This window comes from Desmodus rotundus, chromosome 5 (assembly GCF_022682495.2).
Source record: "Desmodus rotundus isolate HL8 chromosome 5, HLdesRot8A.1, whole genome shotgun sequence".
Classification (NCBI taxonomy): Eukaryota; Metazoa; Chordata; class Mammalia; order Chiroptera; family Phyllostomidae; genus Desmodus; species Desmodus rotundus.
Genome location: NC_071391.1, coordinates 99331079 through 99352898, shown reverse-complemented (window position 1 = coordinate 99352898; position 21820 = coordinate 99331079). Strand labels below are relative to the sequence as shown.

General features: G+C 43.0%; 1 protein-coding gene across 3 annotated transcripts in view; it reads left to right on the top strand.

The window, feature by feature from the left end:
- The first annotated feature begins 15554 nt into the window (after positions 1–15554).
- UXS1 (UDP-glucuronate decarboxylase 1) overlaps positions 15555–21820 on the top strand; it is a 106613-nt gene continuing 100347 nt past the window's right edge. For 2 of the 3 annotated variants that reach the window (XM_024571788.3, XM_024571787.4), the window contains exon 1: positions 15555–15742. In XM_024571788.3, the coding sequence (XP_024427556.1) occupies positions 15649–15742 (94 nt within the window). In that variant the 5' untranslated portion in view covers positions 15555–15648. The remainder of the gene's footprint in view (positions 15743–21820) is intronic. The other variant, XM_053924230.2, reaches the window with a different exon arrangement.

The window sequence follows — 21820 nt, the reverse complement described above, 5'->3', positions numbered from 1 at the left end:
TCTATTGACGTCTGTGGGTTATGACTGTGTCACTCTGGTTCGTAGTGTGCTGAACAACAATGCAAAATTATGAGAGTGTCATGTATGGTCCGTGTTGCAACTACTCAACCCTGCCCTTGTAAAGCAAAAGTAATGAAATCAATGATGTTTATGTTGCAATAAAACTTGATAGCATGGCTGTGTGAATTTCATATAATTTTCACATCAGAAATTATTTCTATTCTTTTTGACTTTTTAAAAACAGTTTAAAATATAAAACTAGCCCTGACTGGTGTGGCTCAGTTGGTTGGGTGTCATCCCGCAAAGCAAGAGGCTGCAGGTTTGATTCCCAGGCAGGGCACCTGCCTGGGTTGCAGGTTCAGTCTCTGAATGGGGCAAATATGAGAGGCAATTGATCCGTTTGTCTCTCACATGGATGTTTCTCTCCCTCTCTTTCTTCCTCCCTTCCCTTCCCTCTAAAAATGAATAAATAAAATTAAAAAAAATAAAATAAATTGTAAAACCATTCTGGGCTTGTAGGCCATACTAAAGCAGGTCAGTGAGCTGTAGCTTGTTGATCGTGTATGGAAATTCTAGAACTCTTTTGGATCATGTTTCCCTTTAGGGGAAATTCTGTCTAGTATAAGAGAGAATTAGCCCTGGCAGCTGTGATGTGGTTGGAGCATTTTCTGTAAACTCAAAGGCTGTGGGATTGATTCCTGCTCAGGGCACATGCCCAGGTTGCTGGACATGCTAGGTCCCTGGCTGGGGTGTGTATGAGGCAACCGATTGATGTTTATATCTCACATCAATGTTTCTCTCCCTCCCTTCACTTCTCTGTAGAAACAATAAGCACGTCCTCAGGTGAAGATAAAGAGAGAGAATTAGTATATGTGTGTGTGTGACACATAGAGAGACAGTTAGTTATTGAGCTACCGGTTCTAGTCCCTGAGACTCCAGTTTCTGTTGCTCTTCCTGTTAATCATGTGAATTAGTTCAGTATCCTTTCGGGAGGTAGAGTATGTTGTTTTTTGTCATTTGCAACTGTAAATGTCCTAACAGCACAGCTGAGTTTATCAATTGCCAACAACTTTAGATTGGGTGAAAACGTTTGCGTCTCACATGCTAAGAAAGACTGTATGTAGTAACCTCACACCTGAGGGCTCCATTATACTAATCTGGTGAAAAAAACTGATTAAAGGATGAAATGAGTTAGTGTGAAGTTTCTCTTGGGGACTGACTTATTGCACAGACTATGAAGTCACAATACATATTTTTGCAGCATCTGCTGTTTGTGACAATCCTTATAAAGTGTTGTAACATTTTAAAGCAGGTACTTCTTTTTTCTTCACTAGTGAAAGCAATTGTGAGCATGCCTTAATATGACATTATCTGCATAATATTCCTGTTTCTGAAAATGCAAAAAGTAGCAAGAAAATTATTAGAAAAGCTCAAAGAGGCAGTTGCATTTTTAATTTTTGGAGGAAACTCAATGCTGTTTTAAACTGCATTCCCACCAGCAGTGCACCAAAGTTACCTTTACTTCACATCCTCACCAGCACTTGTTGTTTATTGGTGGTAGCCATTTTGGCAGGTGTGGGGTGGTATCTCATTGTCGTTTTAATTTGCATCTGTCTGGTAATTCGTGAAGTTGAACATTTTTTCATGTGTCTATTGGCCATCTGTATATCCTCTTTGGAGAAATGTCTATTCAGGTCCTTCGCCCATTTTGAATTAGATTTATTGTCTTCCTGGTGTCTTCCTTTCTGTCACATTATTACAAGGTGTATAAGTTCTTTATACATTTTGGAAATTAAACCCTAATCAGATGTATCATTGGCAAATATGTTCTCCCATATAGTGATCCCACTTCTGAGAATATATCCTAAGAATCCCTAAACACCAATTCAAAAGAATACATGCACCCCATGTTCATAGCAGCGTCATTTACAATAGCCAAGATCTGGAAACAGCCCAAGTGACCATCAATAGATAAGCAGATAAAAAAGCTCTGGTACATTTACACAGTGGAATACTATGTGGCAGAAAAAAGAAAGAATTCTTACCTTTCTCTACAGCATGGATGGACCTGGAGAGCATTATGCTAAGTGAAATAAGCCAATCAGTGAAAGACAAATACCATATGATCTCACTTATATGTGGAATCTAATGAACAAAATAAACAAACAAAATAGAAACAGAGGCATGGAACATGGAACAAACTGACAGCTGTCAGAAAGGAGGAGGAGGGGAGAGTGGAAGAAAGAAGGTGAGGGATTAGCCAAGAACAAATATGCATGACCCATGGACACTGACAACAGTGTGGTGATGGCCTGAGGGAGGGGAGGAATGGGGGCTGGGTAGAGATGGGAAAGAAGGAAAAAGTGGGGACAACTGTAATAGCATAAACAATAAAAATAAAGAATAAAAAGTCCAAAGATTTAACAAATCCACATGTGAAGGATTTTATTGAAATCAACCAATAATGCCAATTGCTAGTTATCAATGCTCTAAATCCAACTTTCATGTCAAAGTTTTGAAAAAAGCACACTTTTTCCCAGTGCATATTTATTGTGGTAGGAATCAGTTATTCTGAGCAGTAACTCTGATAAAGATAACACTAATGACATTAATAAAAACTAGCAAGTGATGAGTGTCCATTCTGTGACTGACACTGCACTGTTTTACATATATGATCACTAATCCTCACAGCACCTGTGAAAGGCATGTATTATTTGAACCCATTTTACAGATCTACACTCAAGGAGGCTAAGTCATATGTCCAGAGTCCCTCAGTTGCGGGACCAGAACTGGAATCTGGAGTTTTTTGGCTTCAAATACTAAACATTGTGGCCCCTCCTCCTCATTTATGGTGTGGCTGCTAGCTGTCCTTTGTAGGGGAATGCAGAGGTCTCTGTGATATGAAATATTAGTCTAAATTACTAAAGAAAGCTTAATGTGCTTTCTTATGTTAACATGCATAAACACATCTCTATTCTGAGCAGAGGAGGACACAAGAGTACGGGGATCAGATAAACCCTTGAATGATACAGGCTGTCACCATTGTTCATGATGTTGTATTTTGAACAACATGCATAAGTCACAGTAATATGTCCTGTCTCTTTTCTTTTGCAAAGAAAGAATGTTGTAAGGATGAAGGAAGGGCCTGATGCTGAACTTCTCATAAAAGTAACCACCATTTAGCCCTGGCTGGTGTGGCTCAGTTGGTTGGAGCATCGTCCTGTAACCAGAAGGTTGCAGGTTTGGTTCCTGGTTAGGGCACAACCTAAGTTGTGGGTTTGATCTCTGGTCTGGGTGAGTATGGGAGGCAACCAATCAATGTTTCTCACACCATTGTTTCTCTCTCCCTTCCTTGCTCTCTGAAAGCGATGAAAAAACGATGCTCTCAGGATTACAAAAAAAAAGTAACCAGCATCTAATTGGATACATACATGTACCTTTATATTCTATTAAGCTTCCTGAAGGTTATTAAACTATTTAAATTGAACTTCTAAGAAACAGCTCACACAAATTGTGAAATGCTACAGATATAAAATCTACTACACAAGCCCTTAGCTCTTTATGGTAATGACACTGTTTTTATGTTAGCAAATCATAAAGTGAATTACCATGTCCATTTGATAAAATAATGCAGAAGAATTTCCTTCAGGAAATTTTGACAGACACCTTTGAAAAGACTTTAGTGGGCATTTTAGTGTTACTTTATTTTTTTTTTTTTAAGGAAGAATACATTCAGTGCATCAGGAAAGACTACAAATCCACAAGATTAACATTTCTGTTACATTATTACAAGTTTAAGGAATTTGGCCTTTTATTACTTTATAGCAGGGATTTTCAACCGGTGTGCTGCAAGAATTTTTAAACCATGCAGTACCTGACCATTTAATCAGCAGCACTGACCTCTTTCCCTTAGACTGTCAATTTTTAAAAAATGACAACAGCCAACACAAGAATAGCCATTTGGTGTGAATGAATCAAAATTATACCTATTTTTTTTGGTCAAGTCAACAAAAACATATTTTTATTTGTTTTTTGTGCCAAACATATTGTGCCAAAGTATTTTAGTAATTATTTTATGTGTATCATGACTGAAAATCACCATTTTATAGTGAGGATAGAAAGTAGGAGTGATCTTTTTTGTGTGTGTGGTAAAATATATACATAAAACATGCCATTTATCATTTTAACCATTTTTAAGTCTATAATTCAGTGGCATTAAGTTCCTTTTGTTGGACAACTATCACCACCATCCATCTCCAGAACTCTTCGTCTTCCTCAATGGCCCTGTACCTATTAAACACTAACTCTCCATTGCCCTCTCCCTCAGCTCCTGGCAAGCACATTCCACTCTCCTGTCTTTACAAATTTGACTACTCTAAATACTTCATGTAAGTAAAATCATACACTACTTGTCCTTTTGTGTCTGGCTTATTCCACACAGCATAATGTCCTCAAGGTTCATTCATGTTGTAACGTGTCAGAATTTCCTTCCTTTTTAAGGCTGAATACTCTTCTACTGTATGTGTATACCACACTCTGTTTACCCACTCATCCATAAACACTTGGGTAGTGCTACTTTATTTTATGTAGAAATCTCCTTTGAAGTTTTTTTTTTTTTTGATCTCCCTTCAGCAAACCTAGTATTCAGAACTAGCTGCCTTTGAGATATGATGAAAAGTCTCCAGCTTTATTGAGCTGCTATTTCATCCCAAGGCTTCACCTTGAGCCTGTACATTAAACTAGGCTTATGTCAACTGACAGTCATTGGTGCCATGTCAAAGCCAACAGGAATCCTGAATTTGGGGCGCAGTGAAGAAGGAAACTTTATTCAGTGTAAAACAATTCAATTGTGATACAGCATCAATGTAAAACAGTATGCCTGTGAAGCAGCCCTGGGCCCAGGACCCCCTCCAGTTAGACTGCTCTGCTCTGCTCTGGCCTGTGCTGGTCTGCTCTACTTTACTCTGGCAGACATCTTTGGTGGTTCAGCTTCAGCTGAGGAAACACAAACTTCAGTGGAAAGGAAAAGTGTGCTCCCACAACCAGTCCGGCAGCTGACTTATATAGACAAGATGTCTCTGCCCTTTGTCCCTGATTGCAAATGAGGGCTCCAAGTCCTCACAGTTTGATTGGTCCAAAAGGCATTGTTTTGATTGGTCAGAATGGGGATGCTCTGATCGGTTGGTGAAGAAGCAGCTTTGATTGGATGGGGAAAGCCTTAGTACTGGGTGAAATAGGATTCTAGGACCTCCTTTATCAGGGCTGGCTCAGATGGCAGAAACACAGTGCAGGCAGGCCATTCAGTGCAGGGGGTGGTATAATTTAGTGCAGGCTTCTCTCTGAAGTGCAGTTTGCATGAGAGACACCTGTGTAAAAATGACTGCTAGGCTCTGGTTTTTGTTATTGTTGTTTTTTGATTTGAGCCCAGTTAGCCACTGGGAGCCCTTTTTAGTGAGTATCTTCTTTCTCAGGGCCCTCACTTACCTATCTTTGAAACCTATCTATTTGTTCCAAATCTTCTGTCTTATGCTCCCTTTCACTCTGTGAAAATGCTTTAGTGTTGTCCCATTACATTTAAAAATTCTCCCATCTCAGCCTTGAGTTCTTCACATTATCTTACAGTGGACATTTGTTACCATCACAAGATTTCTGCATTTTCTTTATATTGGTAATTGCAAAGCAATCAGTCTGTGTATAAAAGTATGACAGTAAAGTAACTGATTTTTGCACTTATGTCTAAGTGTATGTGGTCCTTCAAAATGGTCACTTTCTCAACATGTCTGTGGAATTATCTTCACATCTATTTTACCCATTTTATTACTTTACGGTCACAGGATACTCTCATGGTTGATTCTCTCCACCCCTGTTTGGTTTAATTCGGTCGTGTCTCATATTCCCTGGACACTCTTCCTAACTAGCAGCCCAGGCAGTGAAGTGGAAATGGAGGACATGAGGAAGTGTACTATTTCACGTAAGTTTTTTTCACGCATCAGTTACTTGCCTGTTTGAAGAACCTTAGCCAGTAATAATTGGTTGTGCACCAGAAAACCCAATCAGAGCAAGTCTAACTGGTTTAGCTCCATGGCCCTAGATGCACATGGAAAAGCCATTTTCTTGCTGTCACCTCCCCTACCTTCCCACTACATCCAACCCCCATTCCTGCCTATGTATTCCATGTACAGTTGTGCAGAGTGAGCACTGATTGAGGGCACAATATCATGTAAAATATAGGTTTATATATTAACTATAACAATTTTATGCTAGATGGAAGTAAGGTGTTAAGGGAAGTCTTTTTCTTCCTACCAAAATGCCATACAGCCTTAGCAGCAGCTCTGCTTTTGAAGATTCCATGCATGTGCAAACTTGTGTGTGCACACACACACTCACACTTTTCTCTCCTAACTGTTCTTTGTACCTAAAGATACCATTTTATGCTTTTTTGCTGTAATACTCAAAGTAATCACAAGGTCTAAAAAGCATGGTTTAGCAGTGGCTGATCCCTAGTCCAAATTAACTGATTACTTCACTATTGCCTCATAACAGAGTGCTCTGAGCAGAGACCTGAGTCAGCTTTAAGGAACTCATTATTATCCTCTTCCAGCCCTAGGTTATTTTAGTCTAAAATAGAGGACTAGTCTTTGACTAGACAAGGATGCTGCCTACCTGATATGATATGGAGGCTTTTGCTTAAAATTATCTCCACCAGTGGTGATTTTTAGCATTTAAAATTCAGCATTAAATGCCTGAACTGGAAGGGAACTTGCAGATAGAACCGTGACAACCAAGTGTCATAGGTCCCAGCCTGTGGTCCGCCCTTCCCCAACCATGCAGGCATTACCAGTATCACAGCACCTTCCACTGTGTCTGGATGCAGAAGCCCTCCCTAACTCAGAGCTTCAGGCAAACACTACATTTATGCCGGAGTTGGCATGCATTTGAAACCTCTTTGCCAACTTTGAATTCTAGTCCAGGAGTCTTATTAAAATACAAATACCTGGAGGGAAAAATAGCTTTAGTCCTTATTGATTAACACCTCAAGAAGACTTGTCACCCACGCATACAACATGGCAGTTTTATTTGATTAGTCTTTCTCTCCTATAATCTCTAGAATCAACTAGAACTTCTATGTTCTACTTCTGAGATAACTCTCAAATTTATTTCCATGCCATTTCTACCACAGCTACTAGTACATTCCTGTTCTTGTCCATCTGGACTGTTGCACCAGCTTCTACACCAGGTGCCTCTCCTGCTATTCCCACTTCTGTCAGTGCTGCCAGAAAACCTGTCTGGACAATCAGAGCTGCCGCCCAGGGATGGCCAATTACACCCCACTGTCTATAGATTAATGACCAGATTCTTTTCCTGAGCATGCTTAAAAGGGTGTTTTAAGAGTGACATCAGAATAATTCTCAAGGAGGGAACTGAATTTGCTAAGGAAGTTACTTTTATTAGCGAATTTAGGTGAGGAAAACAAAGTCACTAGGGTATGGACAACAGGAGGGGAAACAAACTGCACTACATGGAAATAAATAGGAATTCCAGAGTTGGGGTGAATCTGGGTGGGGTGGGGGTAGAGTACAGCATAGAGAGGCAGGGAAAGGGACATGTGTGTGGTGGGGGGAGCCTGCACAGAAGAACATCCCCAGTGGTGAAGCAGTCGAAGAACTCATATGTATGCACTGGAATTGGACAATTAAGTAAATAGACGGTGGATGGTGGGAGTCAGGCTTCTCCCTGTTGGGGTGGGAGGTTACAAACAAGAAGACAAGAGGCCAGAATGATCCTAATGGCAATGGATTAGAGTAGGAGACATCAGGGTGAATTTATGTTTAGCTTAATATAGACACAGATTGTTAACTGCAGAAATATTTGTTGCTATGTCCATACACTCAGGTTAGTGTACATACACATATTTCTTTGCTCTGTTGGCTGTGAAGGCCTAGAAACCCTGCCCAGATCTTGGTTTCTAATACTGTTCTCCAGTTAAAGGAACCAGAGTTTCTTGGAGAAATAGCTGATTCTAGTACTTGGGCAGGAAATATACAAGATAAGCCTAGAGTATCTTACAGTGCCAGAAAAATAGGAAGTCCTTTAAAAAAAACAAACAATGATGTAGGTATATCAAAGAGACACAAGAATCAACTAAAAGAGCTTCCAATGACTCAAGCTAGAAGAATTTTAGCAATACAACAAGTAGTATTTTATTATAAACAGAAAGTATAAACTTAATATTTGTAAGTTCATACTGAAATAATCAAATTATGAAAATAATAATCAAATGAAGGAAAAGAGACAAATCTTTAATAAAAAACCTTTAATAGAAAAATTCAAATAATCTGCTTATGCAATACATCCCCAAGGAGGCAGAGCCCACCCCTTATGTGTGGGCTGTGCAGAGTGACTTTCATCCAAAGAAGACATAATGGAAAGGGGAAAGAAGAGTAGCCTGACCTAGGAGGTCAAGGCCCACATCAACAGTCATAAGTCATGTTGACAGTATGAACCTTTGATGTGAAGTGATATAATCTTATGTGAATGTAACATGTCAAAAACAGGGAAAATGGGTGCAAAGTAGGGGACTCTCTGGAATATCTTCTCAATGTTTCTGCAAATCTAAAACTGTTCTAAAAACTAAAGTCTATTTTTAGAACCACTCATAGAAATGTAACCAAAAATGCAGGTTCAGCTGCCTGCCTCAACAAATGTCAGACTCGTGGGACAGGTGCTGATGCAATAGGAAGGAGGTTTAGTCAGGTGCTATGACTTGGGAGAATGATGACTCCCATCTGAAAGACCATCTCTCCTTCCTGCTCAAGCCCATAACAGTTCTTATCACGATAGGGAGGGGAGGGTTTTATTTTTTCTATCCAATCATATTTCTAGCTCTTGGTGTGCTCAGTCCCTATTCATTCATCTTTCTAGTTCGTGGTGCACCTGGGTCCTATCTATTTATCTTTCTAGCTTTTGGCATGTTTAGTGCAAGAACCTCCCCCTATACCATCTTGGCCAATGGAGGAGACTCCCCAGTGCTCCCCAAGTGTCTATGGTAACAATTCTCCCCTTCAAAATGCTAGACCCTTATAATCTTACAAGTTTAAATGGATAGAAGTCTTACCTTCTGTAGTTTCTTCCTGCTGTCAAGGGACATAGTCTTACCTATCTCCGAGTCCAGAGGTACTTACTATCTACTAAAGGAAGAAGAGGGTCAAGAATGGAGGGAAGCCTTTACGTGAAGGAGGAGAATTGCTGTCTCTGGAAGGCAGCATACGAGGTGTCCAGAGGATGGCACTGCTGAATAAACGAAGCTGGTAGATGACTTCATATTTCAACAGGTGGTGTTGCCGATGGGTTTCCAAAGTGAGACCTATTGTGTAGACAAGCAATCAAGTATGTAGTGAGAGGTATGCCTACTGGTGCTGGGGGAATTGCAGTGAAATCAGAAACTGATGAGACTAAATATCTCCATGACCTAATCCTGAGAGAGGAATGGGCTGGCATACCCAACAGTGGGATAAGTTTGCTGAGGAAGCCACTGTCTGGGAAATGTGGACAAAGGTATTAACAATCCAAGCATTGGCAAAAAGTATAGCAATTTTCAAAAAATAATTATAAAATTAAAAATAATATTGTCACTTAGCTTTGAGAGGTGCTGTCTCTTTCCAAAAGAGGAATTTTAACTCTCTTTCAAAAGTGCAGGTCCAACTTTCCCTTGCTATCAACAGTAGCAGCAGCAGCAAGATCTAAGTCCTCCTCTGGCAGCACTGACTTTATCCATGTGTGGTAGATTAAAGATTTGACTCCTATGAACTTTAGGGAAGAGTGTGTTGCCAGCAGGACATCATAGGGATTGGTTCAATGCTGGCTAACTGCTTTTCAGTACCTTGAGTCTTCCAGATGTTTAGTAAGACTCAAGTCTCCTGGCTGGAACAGATGTAAGGGTTCATTATACAGGTAGATGGACTTGCAATAGGCAAACTTGTGCAAAGTTGTTAGTATTTGCCCTAAATTTTGTACATACTGTTTGATTTTTGATTCATGTTCTAAATCTAAAGGTGGCATTCCTAAAACAAAAACTTGGAAGGCTCTCCATAAACTATTTGAAAAGGGCTTAATTTAAGCTCATTTCAGGGTGCTACCCTAATACAGAGGAAGGAAATAGGGAGTTACTGTTCCCATTTCAAATGTGCTTCCTGGCATATTTTCAACAGGGTCTTATTTATTGTGCGGTTCATTTTCTCAGTCTTCCCCATAGATTGAGGTCTCCAAGATGCATATACTTTCCATTGAATCTGTAGTGCCTGTCCTATCTTCTGGGAGATTTGTGAAGGGAATGACAGTAGTCAGTGTAGATATTAACATTCTCTCCCTGGGATAATTCTAAGGCTCTGTGAGGGCTATCCATTCAGCCTTTTGTGCAAAGGTTCCTACGGCAATGGCCTGGGCTTCTATTACCTTGTCTATGGTGACTACCATGTACCCAGCTCATTGATCATTCTCCATAAACCTGCTCCCATCTGTATATAATTCCCATTCAGGTTCTGTCAGCAGCTGGTCCAGTAGATCTAGTCAGCTGGAATAAATTTTGCTAGTGATTTCTAAACAATTGTGTTGGAGGTCTGAGCTCCATCTGAGTCCAGCAGTAGGGGGGCTGGGCTTAAGATAGTGGTGGTCTGTAAGATAACATTTGGGTTGTCTAATAAAATGGCCTAATATTTTCTCATGTGCCCTGCCATCACCCAATACTCTCCTTTCTGTTATAATAGGGCTAGGACCTGGTGTGGTACAAACACCGTAGTAGGCTGCCCCAGAGTGAATTTCTTGCTTCCGGTAGGATGTCCTAAGTAGCTGCTATTGCCGGAAGGCACGGTGGCCATCCTTTTGTTGTGTAATCTAGTTTCTTTGAGAGGTTCAGGGATATTTCCCAGGGTCTTGGTTAGTATCCCAAGTCCAATACCTTGCCTTTCATGAATGTATAATTTGAAAAGATTCTGTAAATTGGACAATCCTAGTGTGGGGTCCAAAATCGGTTTTCTTTCAAGTTGTCAAGTGCCACCTGACAGTTTCTCATTCATACAAGGTGTTCTGAGTATAGTCCTTTCAAAGAACTATACAGTGATTTTGCTGTAAGGCCAAGGTTTGGAATCCAAATTCAGCAACACCCTGTAATCCCTAAGAATCCACAAAACTGCCTCTAGTTCTCTGGGATTTGATTGTAGCAATGGCTTGTTTTCGATCAGCCACCAAGCTCCTAGTGCCCTGTCTCAGTGGAAACCTCAGGTATGCCACCACCTGTTTGCAAATCTGGGCCATGTGAGGTGGTACTGTAGGTCCTCTTGCCTAATGATTCAGGACTGTGATGGTATTGAGAAAGCAAACAGTCTTCATAGGTATTATTAACTATTAGTAAGTTGTCTACATATTGTAGCAAATTCCAATTTCAATTGAATATCCCTTAAATATTTTGCTACTATCTCCCCATATATATGGTTGGGGAATTCTTAAATCCTTGTGGCAACACAGTACAACAATATTGGAGTGTGGCTTTAGTTTCTGGTCCTGCCATTCAAAGGCAAATAACAGTCAAGCCTGCTTGTCTGTTAGGATGCAGAAAAAGGCATCCTTCTGGTCTAGAACTGAAAACCATTTGCTATCTCCAGGCACCATGGTCAATAAAGTATATGGGGTGGGCACTGTAGGGTGAGTGTCATGGACAACATCATTTATAGCCCTAAGGTCCTGTACAAATAGATATTCATCAAAGGGAGGTTTCTGTCTGGCAAAATCGGGGTGTTATAGAGAGACAGTCATGGCTGAAATAATCCTGATTTTAAGAATTTCTGAAATACTTGGTTTAATTCACTCTAAAGCTTCCTTTGAAAAAGGGTTTTGTTTATTCTGTGGGATCTATGCCTTTTATTTAGGTTAATTTTTACAGGTCGGTTGTTAACTCGGGGACATTGAGAGTTACTTTGCTTATAGAAAGAGCTTGGCCAGTGTTTTAGTAATGCTAATAGCTGTGCTTGCTACCAGGGAGATGGGCGTGACTAACCCACCAAGCAGCCAGGAGGTAGGTAGTCCCCAGTTACTGTACCTGCAGAGCAGTTTGGAGGCCATTCCCAGTCCCAGGACCAAGCCTATCCAGACTAACAATGGCAGCGAGAAAGGCAGAAGAAACCCCACTACTGTCAGGTGTAATCTTCGTGGGAGGAGTGGGAAATGGGGTCACGGAGGAAGATCTGTGCTGGGATTTAAACCCAAGTACAGGGTAGCCACTGCTCTCTTAACCTAAGGCATGGGAGTGGAGAAGAGGTACTTGGCCACGGCGTTTGAAAGGATGCAGAAGGACCCCCACCCGCCCACCATGAGGAGAGACCATGTGGTTTTGGATTGAGAGCAGGAGCCTAGCAGAGCATGGATGACTAGCAGAAGCCAGAATACAGTTGGGAATCTGCCCAGCTCAGCTACAGACTTTTTTTTTTCCCCCTGAGAGACAGTAGCTCTGACTGGCCTGGTTTGGCGAGGGGAGGCAGAGCTGTGTGATTATGGGTGTTTTTTTATTTGTTTCTAAAGGCAGTGGGATTTAATGGCAGAATTCCACCATTGTTCTAAATCTGTATAACTTTTGAATAAATAGTTCCTTTCCTTTTCATAAGACTCTGGCTTTGGGAGTCACAGTTTTTCGGCAGTGGGCAATAGAACCCAGAGTGGTTCTGTCTCACTGGTTTGTACTAACCCTCAAGGCCTTGCAGCATCTTCTTTTCAACATTATTTATACCTTCTCTTCTTGCTCTCTGCTTCTCCTGCCAAACAAAGATCCCACTGTGCCCTGTGGGATCCTTTCCCTTTTCAGGGCCCCGCCTTTGCTACTTCCTTTGGGATACCCCACCCAATGTATACGAGGAAAAGTCTTACTTGTGCTTTGAAGTTTAAATCAGGTAGCTCCTGCTGTGCAAGGCCTTCCTATCACCGTTTTGACCTGGAAACAGAGGGGTGCTGCTAAAAAAACCAAACAAAAATACCCTGATTTGTAGCAATTGCTCATTTTCCATCAGATAACTGTTAGACAGGACAAGGGTCTCAAGGTCTGGGCAGTTCTTACAAAATGCTATTCTTGCTAAATGTTAAAACGTGGTACAGTACTTTGCAGACTCAGCTGTAAACAGAATAAACTCGTGGAAACCCAAGGGCAAGTGTAGCCAACTGCAAAGAAGAAATCCACATACAATTAACTAAATATAAACAATGGCTAAACCTCCCTTGGAGACAGAGCTTTGGATGTAAATGCATCTCCTCTACTTGCTGCAACTAAATAAAATTACCTAATGACAACCATGTCTTGTTCTTGAATGGAATACCCCAAGCTACCAACTCCTTGAGTTGGGTAACATAAATAATCCCATTGGAGTTGCTAACATTCAGCTTGGGTGAACCTATACCAGCTCACCCAGCTGGCACACTCCCTGTAAGCAATGTCTCTGTTGTGAAATTTCTTAGCTATTCATCTGGGCCGGTTCCATAGCACTCACCACTTTCTGCCATGAATCATAGTTGTTTCTGTACTTGCCTTCACTCTCCCACAGAAAAGCAACCTCATATAGAAATAAGGCATGGGTTCAAAATGTAGCTCAACACTCACAGTAATGTGGACACTGGCTAAACTCTTAGAGCTTCAATTTCCTCATCTGTTAAATACAGCAGTAACCCTACATCACAGGACTGTTACAGAATTGAGTAAGATAACATGTGAAAGCATTCCACATAACAGTTCCTGGCACATGGTAGAAGTTTAATAAATTCTAATTTTCTACCATTTTCTTAGGCTTTTCACAATCTAGGAGAGGAACCATATGACAATTCAGTTTTTAATTCCCCCGAGTATTGAGAAGAGTGCCTTGTAACAAGAAATTACTTGAAATATTCTTGTTCACATATCCATGGGGAGAATAAAGTAGCAAGGCCAGGGTGGGGTGGATGAGAGCCCAGAATCTGATGAGGTGGGGTGGGTTGATTGGAAGAAGAGAAAAGAGGAGATGAGCACCAAGTATAGACTTGCCTAAGCCTCAGGTTTCCCTGATGAGCCTGGAGGTTGTCTTTGGCACCTCCTTTCCCTTAGGTGTTCTCACAGCCAGTGGGTGCACACTTACTATTGCTTACTCCCCAATTCTGGCTTTGGTTGAACTGGAAATCAGATCTTGGGCCACTGACAGTTTTCTGGGTGGTAATAATGACAGCAGCAGCATTTCTAACGGCAGCTGCTGATGATGGTATTTCCATATACTTAATCCAGTGGGGCAGGAGACATCAGCAATAGTGTACGGTGGCAGGAAAAACGCTCAAGCAGGAATGCTGCGTTTTAAGGAGTTTTGTAGAGAAATCGCATGCACATGTATTCACAGTTTCTGGCCTTGACTTGATAGATAACAGTCAACTAACTCCCACTTACAACCTAATATTCTCGGAATCCGTTTATAGCTTCAATCTGATATTTTAAATAAAGTTAAAGAAGGGCATTAGATTGTTAAGTTTAGCACACAGGCCTGGTGTTCAGAGGTGAGCAACACTGCTGGCTGCTTTCATTTCTTGACGCTGAAGATCTGCACATCTAATCTGCAGCTTCCCAACACCTGCTGAGGTCTCTCTTGACTTGACAACATGCAGATCTGTGGGTACCATCTTTTCTCTCCTATGGGACCAGTGTTTCCGGGGATCCGATGATGGTATTTGCTGTCCCTTGGCACACCTCTGTGCTTGTAGTAGGCATTCAATAAATGCTTACCGAAAAAATAAATTCAGGTACCACATGTGCAATCACTATCCCACCATAATTCACCTCCTTATCTATGTTAAAATCTATACACTCAACAAATTGTAATGAAACACACGACATGTTCAGTGTTTTTTCTTTAGGCAGAGAGTCTGTGATTTCATCCTTTCCTTTTCCTGGTTTGTCCTAATTGTATCATTAGCATTACTTTCTTATAGTAATAATAAACTATTTTTAAAAGACATTTCAGTCTATCATAGCACAGAAAATGCACAGGATTTTGATTTTATCAGTATTTCGGGGATTAATCATTTTTCTCTGCGGCTTCTGTAACTAAAGAAGCCAACAAAACAGCCCGGAGAACTAGTCAACTTTCTGAGGGGAGGCCTTCAAAGAATTTCAAAGACACGCCAGATTTAGAATAAATATTTCTTTTCATCGCAAAATTTGACTGCCTACCGCGTGCACGGGGTGTGTTGGATTCGGAAACCTGGCGACCGCGGTAACGCCCCGAGTCTGGGGACGCACCTTTCCAGTATTCCGCGCCAGCGGCACCTCAGGGGAAAACTCGGCGGTACGCGCACGCGCCGCGCCGGCCCTCCCAGCTACATTCTTCGAAAACCAAGGTGACAGCCACAGAGGTAGGGCCGGCGGGGAGAGAAAGAGGAGGGGCAGGACACTGGGAGGGCCACGCGGGAGGCGGGACGGGGGCGGAGTTGCGCGTGCGCAGTGGTCCTGACAGCAGGAAACCCGGCGGCGCGGAGGCGGAGCCTCGCGGACGGTAGGGGGCGGGGCTCTCCCCGGCCACCGCCGCTGCTGCCACCGCGCATTGTGCAGCAGGAGGTCACCGCGCGGCAGGGCCCTGGACCGGCGCACTCCCGGGGATGGTGAGCAAGGCGCTCCTGCGCCTCGTGTCTGCCATCAACCGCAGGAGGATGAAGCTGCTGCTGGGCATCGCGCTGCTCGCTTACGTCGCCTGTGAGTGACCGCCTGTGGCCGGCCCGGGATCCTCATTCATTCGTGGGCGTCGCGGCGGCGGGGCGGGGGTCGGCAGGCTGTAGGTGGCCCCGGAGGCGGCCCTGCAGCCAGGTCTCCTTTCCCGCCGGAACCTGTGCTTATTGCTCCCACCATTTTCCGTGGATTTCGGGTTCTCCCTATTTCCACTTTTGTGGCAAAACGGCCGGTCAACTTGGGCGCAGACCCTCGACTGGTTAGGCCCGGCGCGGAGACCCAGCAGCCCGGAGGAGGGGCCCTTGTCCCGGAGCTCAGTGACCACGGGGCCCAGCGCGGCGGAGTTGCCGCTGTCCTGGGCAACTCCGTGCCCCGCGGCCCCAGCCCACTGCCCCAAGTACCTCTTTCGACGCGTGGGACTGTTGCCCACGTCGCCCCGGGAGCCGCTAAGGGTCCCAGAGGGTAATTCTGGAGCGCGCCGCGCGGGGACAGTCTGGGAACGTCCACAGCTGCTCCGCTGTTCAGTGTTGGTTAAGTAGGATAAAAATACTGTTGCGGTTGGCAGGACCACGCTGCGACTGTTTGCTCCGCAGGAAAATTACTCAGCACTTACGGTAACTGTTGGGGAGCCAGTATTGCCTGCCCGCGCTGGGCAGCAGCCGCTGCCAGGTGTGCGGGCGCTTGAGGTTCTTGGGGCGCGTCGGTCTGCTGTCCTGGCCCGCACTGGCCCAGCGGACAAGCGCTTCCGTGTGTTGTGGTTCTTGTCACTGTCTCCGTTTACGGTCGCACCGGAGACAGGGCAGGTATTGGACCCAGTGTCTTAGAGGCAGGAACCGTTATTATTATTATTATTTTAAATTTAAGATCTATTTGATGGGAATATTTTTAAATTATGCTATTAATCCTTTACCAAATACCAAAATTGGACCAGCTCTGTTTGAGTTCTAGCCACCGGACACACACTGAAATGAAACGACCTGCTTAACCCGACAAGTTACTAAGCTCTGATTCCGGCGGTGAGAGGAGACTCCGGAAAGTGACTTAGGTTGAGCACTAGGAAGACGTGTGATTAAGATCCAGCCTGCTTACTGGAGCCCAGCTATTCCAGGAGGTGGAGCTGAGGAAACTGGTGGGGCTTCTGGTTGCTAGGCCACGTTTCATGCTGTGGGAGGTTGTTAGATGTGAGTAGTTTTGGAAGGAGGAAGTGTGTGGTCAATTTTAAGTAAGAAAGCTGATACCCATGGGGAAAGACCACTTAAATTGCATAATTATTTTTATCGACAATCATAATATTACCAAAATTTGCTTAGTGCTTACCGTGTATGTGCAGTCATGAGCCTGTTTCATTGTCATATTTGATTATTTCAGCTGTTCTAGGAAGTAGGTGCTAATTATTCCCATTTTAGAGTTAGGGAAATTAAGGCCAAGAGAAATTAGGAAGATTTATGGACTATCACACAGATGAAAAGCTATGGAGAGCCAAGTTTTGAACCTGGAAAGGCTGGGGAGCTGGGGCTTAGAGACTAGGTCTGCAGCATGTTCTTGTTGATATGGGGGTTTGTAAAATTAGGCAGAGGGGTTTAGAATTAATAAGGTAGGGGATTCAGGAGAGACATGGAAAGGTATTCACCATTCATTCAACCAGGAAATCCTTCCAACTTCTTTCTGCTGTGCTTAGCGCCAGGGGACACCACAGAGTGCAAAACACCTAGGCTTTGCAGTCATGGATTTTAGGGCAGTGGGTCTCAAACTCACCTGGAGGGTTTGCAAAACTCATGTTGCTGCCTCCTACCTCGAGTTTCTGATTCAGTAGAGGGGTGTCAAACTCATTTTCACTGGGGGCCACATCAGCCTTGCAGTTGCCTTCAAAGGGCCAAAATAATTTTAGGACTGTATAAATGTAACTACTCCTTAACGGTTAAGGAGTTGAAATTACATCTGACCCTTTGAAGGCAACCACAAGGCTGATGTGGCCCCGGGTGAAAATAAGTTTGACATCCCTGGTCTAGGGTGTGGCCTGACAATTTGCATTTCTAATAGCTTCACCTGGGAATCTGCTGCTGTGGTTTGGGGACCCACTTTGAGAAGGACTGGCCTATAAGGTGAGGTGGCCATGAATTAGATATCACCCAAGTGAGGGTTAAATTATAAACTGATAGAAGGAAAGGAATGCGTAAGAGTTTATGGTAAAGGCTCCTGAGTTAGAGCAACCAGGGACATTTGTTTCCATGAGGAACTGAGGCTTGAGCTGAGAATTGAAGGATATGTAGGAATTAATAGGGAGGTAGAAGAGGGAATGTGTTATAGAAGGAACAGCATGTGCCAGAGGCCCTTTGGCAGCCAAGAGCAGGGAGTGTTCCGGGACTGCAAAGAAGGGTAGTGTCTTTGGAATGTGAAAATGAAGTATAGCGGTGAGGCTGCCTCACCAGACAGCAGGCAGGCCTGGGAGAGGCCTGTGCCAGCTTGTGAAGTGGGCGGTTTTAGTTGTGAGGCATTAAAGGCTAGGGCAGAGGCCGTGTTACTAATGAGCAGGGATGGTAAATCTAAGACACTTTGCAGGAAAAATGTTACAGGGCTCCTGATAGTGTCCGAGGATACTGAAAATGTAAGTTAGCAATGACTTCTACAATTTTTAGTATCTACTTTCCCTTATTAGTAATCTTGTGTCCCCCATTATGAGTAAAATCTCACCGGTGTTGACAAAAAACTGTCCATGCTCCTGAATTACACACACTGTCAGTGTTAGCCAGGCCCCTTTCTAGAAATGCTCTCCCTGCTCCTCTCTCAGATTCTACTAGTTTTTCTCACTTGCCCTCTTCTATCATTTGCCCCCTCTTCCTCAGTATTTTATGCCTCCTGGGGCCTGGGCTCCCTTCTTACTCCCACACAACTCTTCTGTACCATGCTTAGGGTGTTTAGCATATGCCAACTTGCATTGCATGTGAGTTCTTTTCTGTGCATATGTTTTCTTCTCAATAAAATTACCAATCCTTCAGGACAGGGATTGTTTCTTACATGTTCTATTAGGTCATTGGAGGAGCTCTGATTGTTTGAAAATCTGGCCCACCTACCAGGTGGCTTGCTTGACAGACTCGGCTCCAGTTACCCGTAGTATTTTTTAAACATGTACACAGTTATCGTTTAAAAAGTCAAATAGCCTCTTCAAGAGTTGTTAGGCAAAACAGTGTCCCCTGCCACTATTTTCTCCTCCCCTGAAGCAAGCACTTGATTTCTTCTAGCTGATTATTTTGGCATTTGTCTTTGTGCCATAGAATGATCTGTCTCTTGAATTTTCATTTGTAGTTATTTGTTACCTAGTGCCTTTCTTTTTTGGGTGGTGCTTGTTTACTCTCTTTCCTGTGCACCCATGCTCATTACCCACCCCTCCCATAGGTATTGTGGAATTTTGGGGAGATCAACATTTAGTATTCATGTGTATGACTAAATGCCATTCATAGTGAGCCATGTTGTATATTTTTGCTTTCCTTGGAGCTAATAATTGGCTTTTTAAAAAAATTTACTTTGCTTTTGAGGTACTGTTGCTGATTCAACTCCAAACGCTTTGTTGGTTCCTGGTGTCTTCTTGCAGGAGGCTCAGAAGCATCAGGGCCTCTTCCTGAAGAAGGGCCCCAGCCTTCCGACCGGCTCTGCGTATCACTCTTGTCCTGTCTCCTCATTTCCTCTTCTTATTTCACACAGTTGTGCACAGGAGGAGCATTTGGAGACTATGTCCATGAGTGTCTTTCCTGTCTTCACATTTAGTTTGTGGATTAGTAATGTGGAATCCTAGAAAAGGGTTCCCTCAGAATGTCTCAGGCATTGTTTCCTTCCTTTCTGGCTTCTAGTGTTGATGAGGAGTTTCAGGCCAGTCCCTTTCTGTGTGATTTGCATTTTTTTCTTCAAGATTGCAGGATCTTTTTGCTGTAGTATTCATGTTCACCACACATTTCCAGCTCTCTGCCCCCCGTGCCTTTCCTTACTCCTGCAATTTGGTGGTCTCCTGAAATCACCGTGCCCGGGGGCTGAGGGGGTGCCCACTTCACTTCTGGGCCCAGAGGTTAGTTGAGAAGGTAGGTTTCTACAGTGTTCTAGATGGCAGTGCTCAATGTGCAGAGCCCTGCTTCCCCCCACTCCCTTAGAGTGAAATGACCCTGAAGAATACATGTTTGCTCTTCTAAGCCTCCTAAGAGTTGGTTGGTGCCGCAGTTCAGCAAAGCCTGCGCTGATAACCCGCCCTGTGCTCTGCGTGGGTGTGGGATACTTTTGAGCCCTTGCAATCCAGAAACTTGAATTCATAAGTTCTGGGAATTTTCTTGAATTACTCTTTGGTTATTTCTTTTCCTGCATTTTTTCTTTTCTCTTTCTGGGATATTATGCTCATTAGAATTGCCTGGTCTAGTTCTTTAATTTCCAATTTTCTCCCCTTTTTAAAGTTTTGCTCTGCTTTTAGGAAATTTCCTTATCTTTGTATTCTAACTTTTCTAGTTATTTAAAAAAAATTTTATTTTTGCCATTTATTTTATTTTCACTTTTAAGACTTATTTTTTATTTCTGAATTTTTAAAAAAATTAAAAAAAATATGGTCTTTGTTTCATGGTTGAATTCTCTTCATGTTAGTTTTATTTGCTCAATTTTCTTCTCATTGAAGAGTGTCTTTCCCCCAGGTTGCTTCTCCCTTTCTTGTTTGAGACCCTTCTCAGCTTTCTGGTGAACATGGGGACTTGGGCGGATGGAGAGCCCTTAGTTGTAAGCTATGTCACTCTCTGGGGAGCCTCACAACCTCAGTACCATGGAACTGTCCTCTGAGCTGTTGGGACAAGGCTCTTCCCTGCCCCTGATGAAAGGGAGGCCTGACTGCCTGCAGCCTGGGAGCCCCCAGGGGGGAGTGGGCTGAAGTACCTTGATTATCATCCCAGTTGGACTTGGGGCTCCCAGTGTGAGACCCCTATTCTGCCCTTTCCAGAGATGGAACTGCCCACCTTCTGCCAAAGCAGGGAGGGGAGCTGGCAGTCAGAGTGCTGTTTAGTTAGATTCGAAAGTCAAACTTTCTGTCTTAGCTACCTGTCACCCCATGTCCAAGTGCACCAGGCGTGATCATTCTCAACCTTTCTAAGGTAGCGATTTTCAATCTTTTTCATCTCATGGCACATATGAACTAATTACCAAAATTCTGCGGTACACCAAAAAATATATTTTTTGCCAATCTGACAAAAAATAGGTGTATCTTGATTCGTTCACACCAGCAGGCTGTTATTGTGTTGGCTGTTGTCATTTTTTTATTTGACAATCTAAGGGAAAAGAGGTCAGTGGCCTGATTAAATAGTCAGGTACTGCATGTTTTAAAAATTCCTGCAGCACACCGGTTGGACATCGCTGTTCTAAGGTATAACTTGGCCTTTCCCACTTCTGGCCTTTCGTTCTCTTAATTCTTCTGCCTTCAGCGATCGCTTTTCATCCTCCAGCAACACTTTGGCCCCCTTTCTCCTGTCCACGTAGGTGTATACCCTAAACAACAGGAACAAAAACGAAGTTTATTTTCTGACATTTTAGTGGAGGTTAGGAGTCATTATCTTTTTATCTTAACATCTTGAGAACTAGAGTTGTGACATCTAGTAATACTAATTTAATTTTTAGTGTATCGTGGATTTGGTTGTAAAGACACTGTGTCTGTGGTACTCTTCTATACATGTTGGTGTTATTCCACTGACAGTTTCAGAACAGACATGAAATTGAACCCTGAAAACCATGTAGAAGTGTGTTAGTTTTGCATTTATGATAACAGACTTCAAACAAACTTCTCTGAGTTGGGACTTTTATTGGAGTAGCTTTGCAATCTAATCAGTCCCTCCAAAACTCACTCAGTAAATGTTTACTGGCCTGTTCCCACCGAGGAGACACAGCAAGTTAGACACCATGCCAATGCCAGCAGACTTCAGGGGAAAGACAGGGAAGAACAACCAAACTGCGGGACTGGCCTGAGTGTAAGACTCAGCTGGGGAAATGCAGGCTCCTCCTCAGACCTGTGTGTCAGGACCTGGGATCATCCCCCCTTCCCCCTCTGGGGGCTGGGGAGGAGCAACCTGGAAATTGTTTTGAACCCTCAAC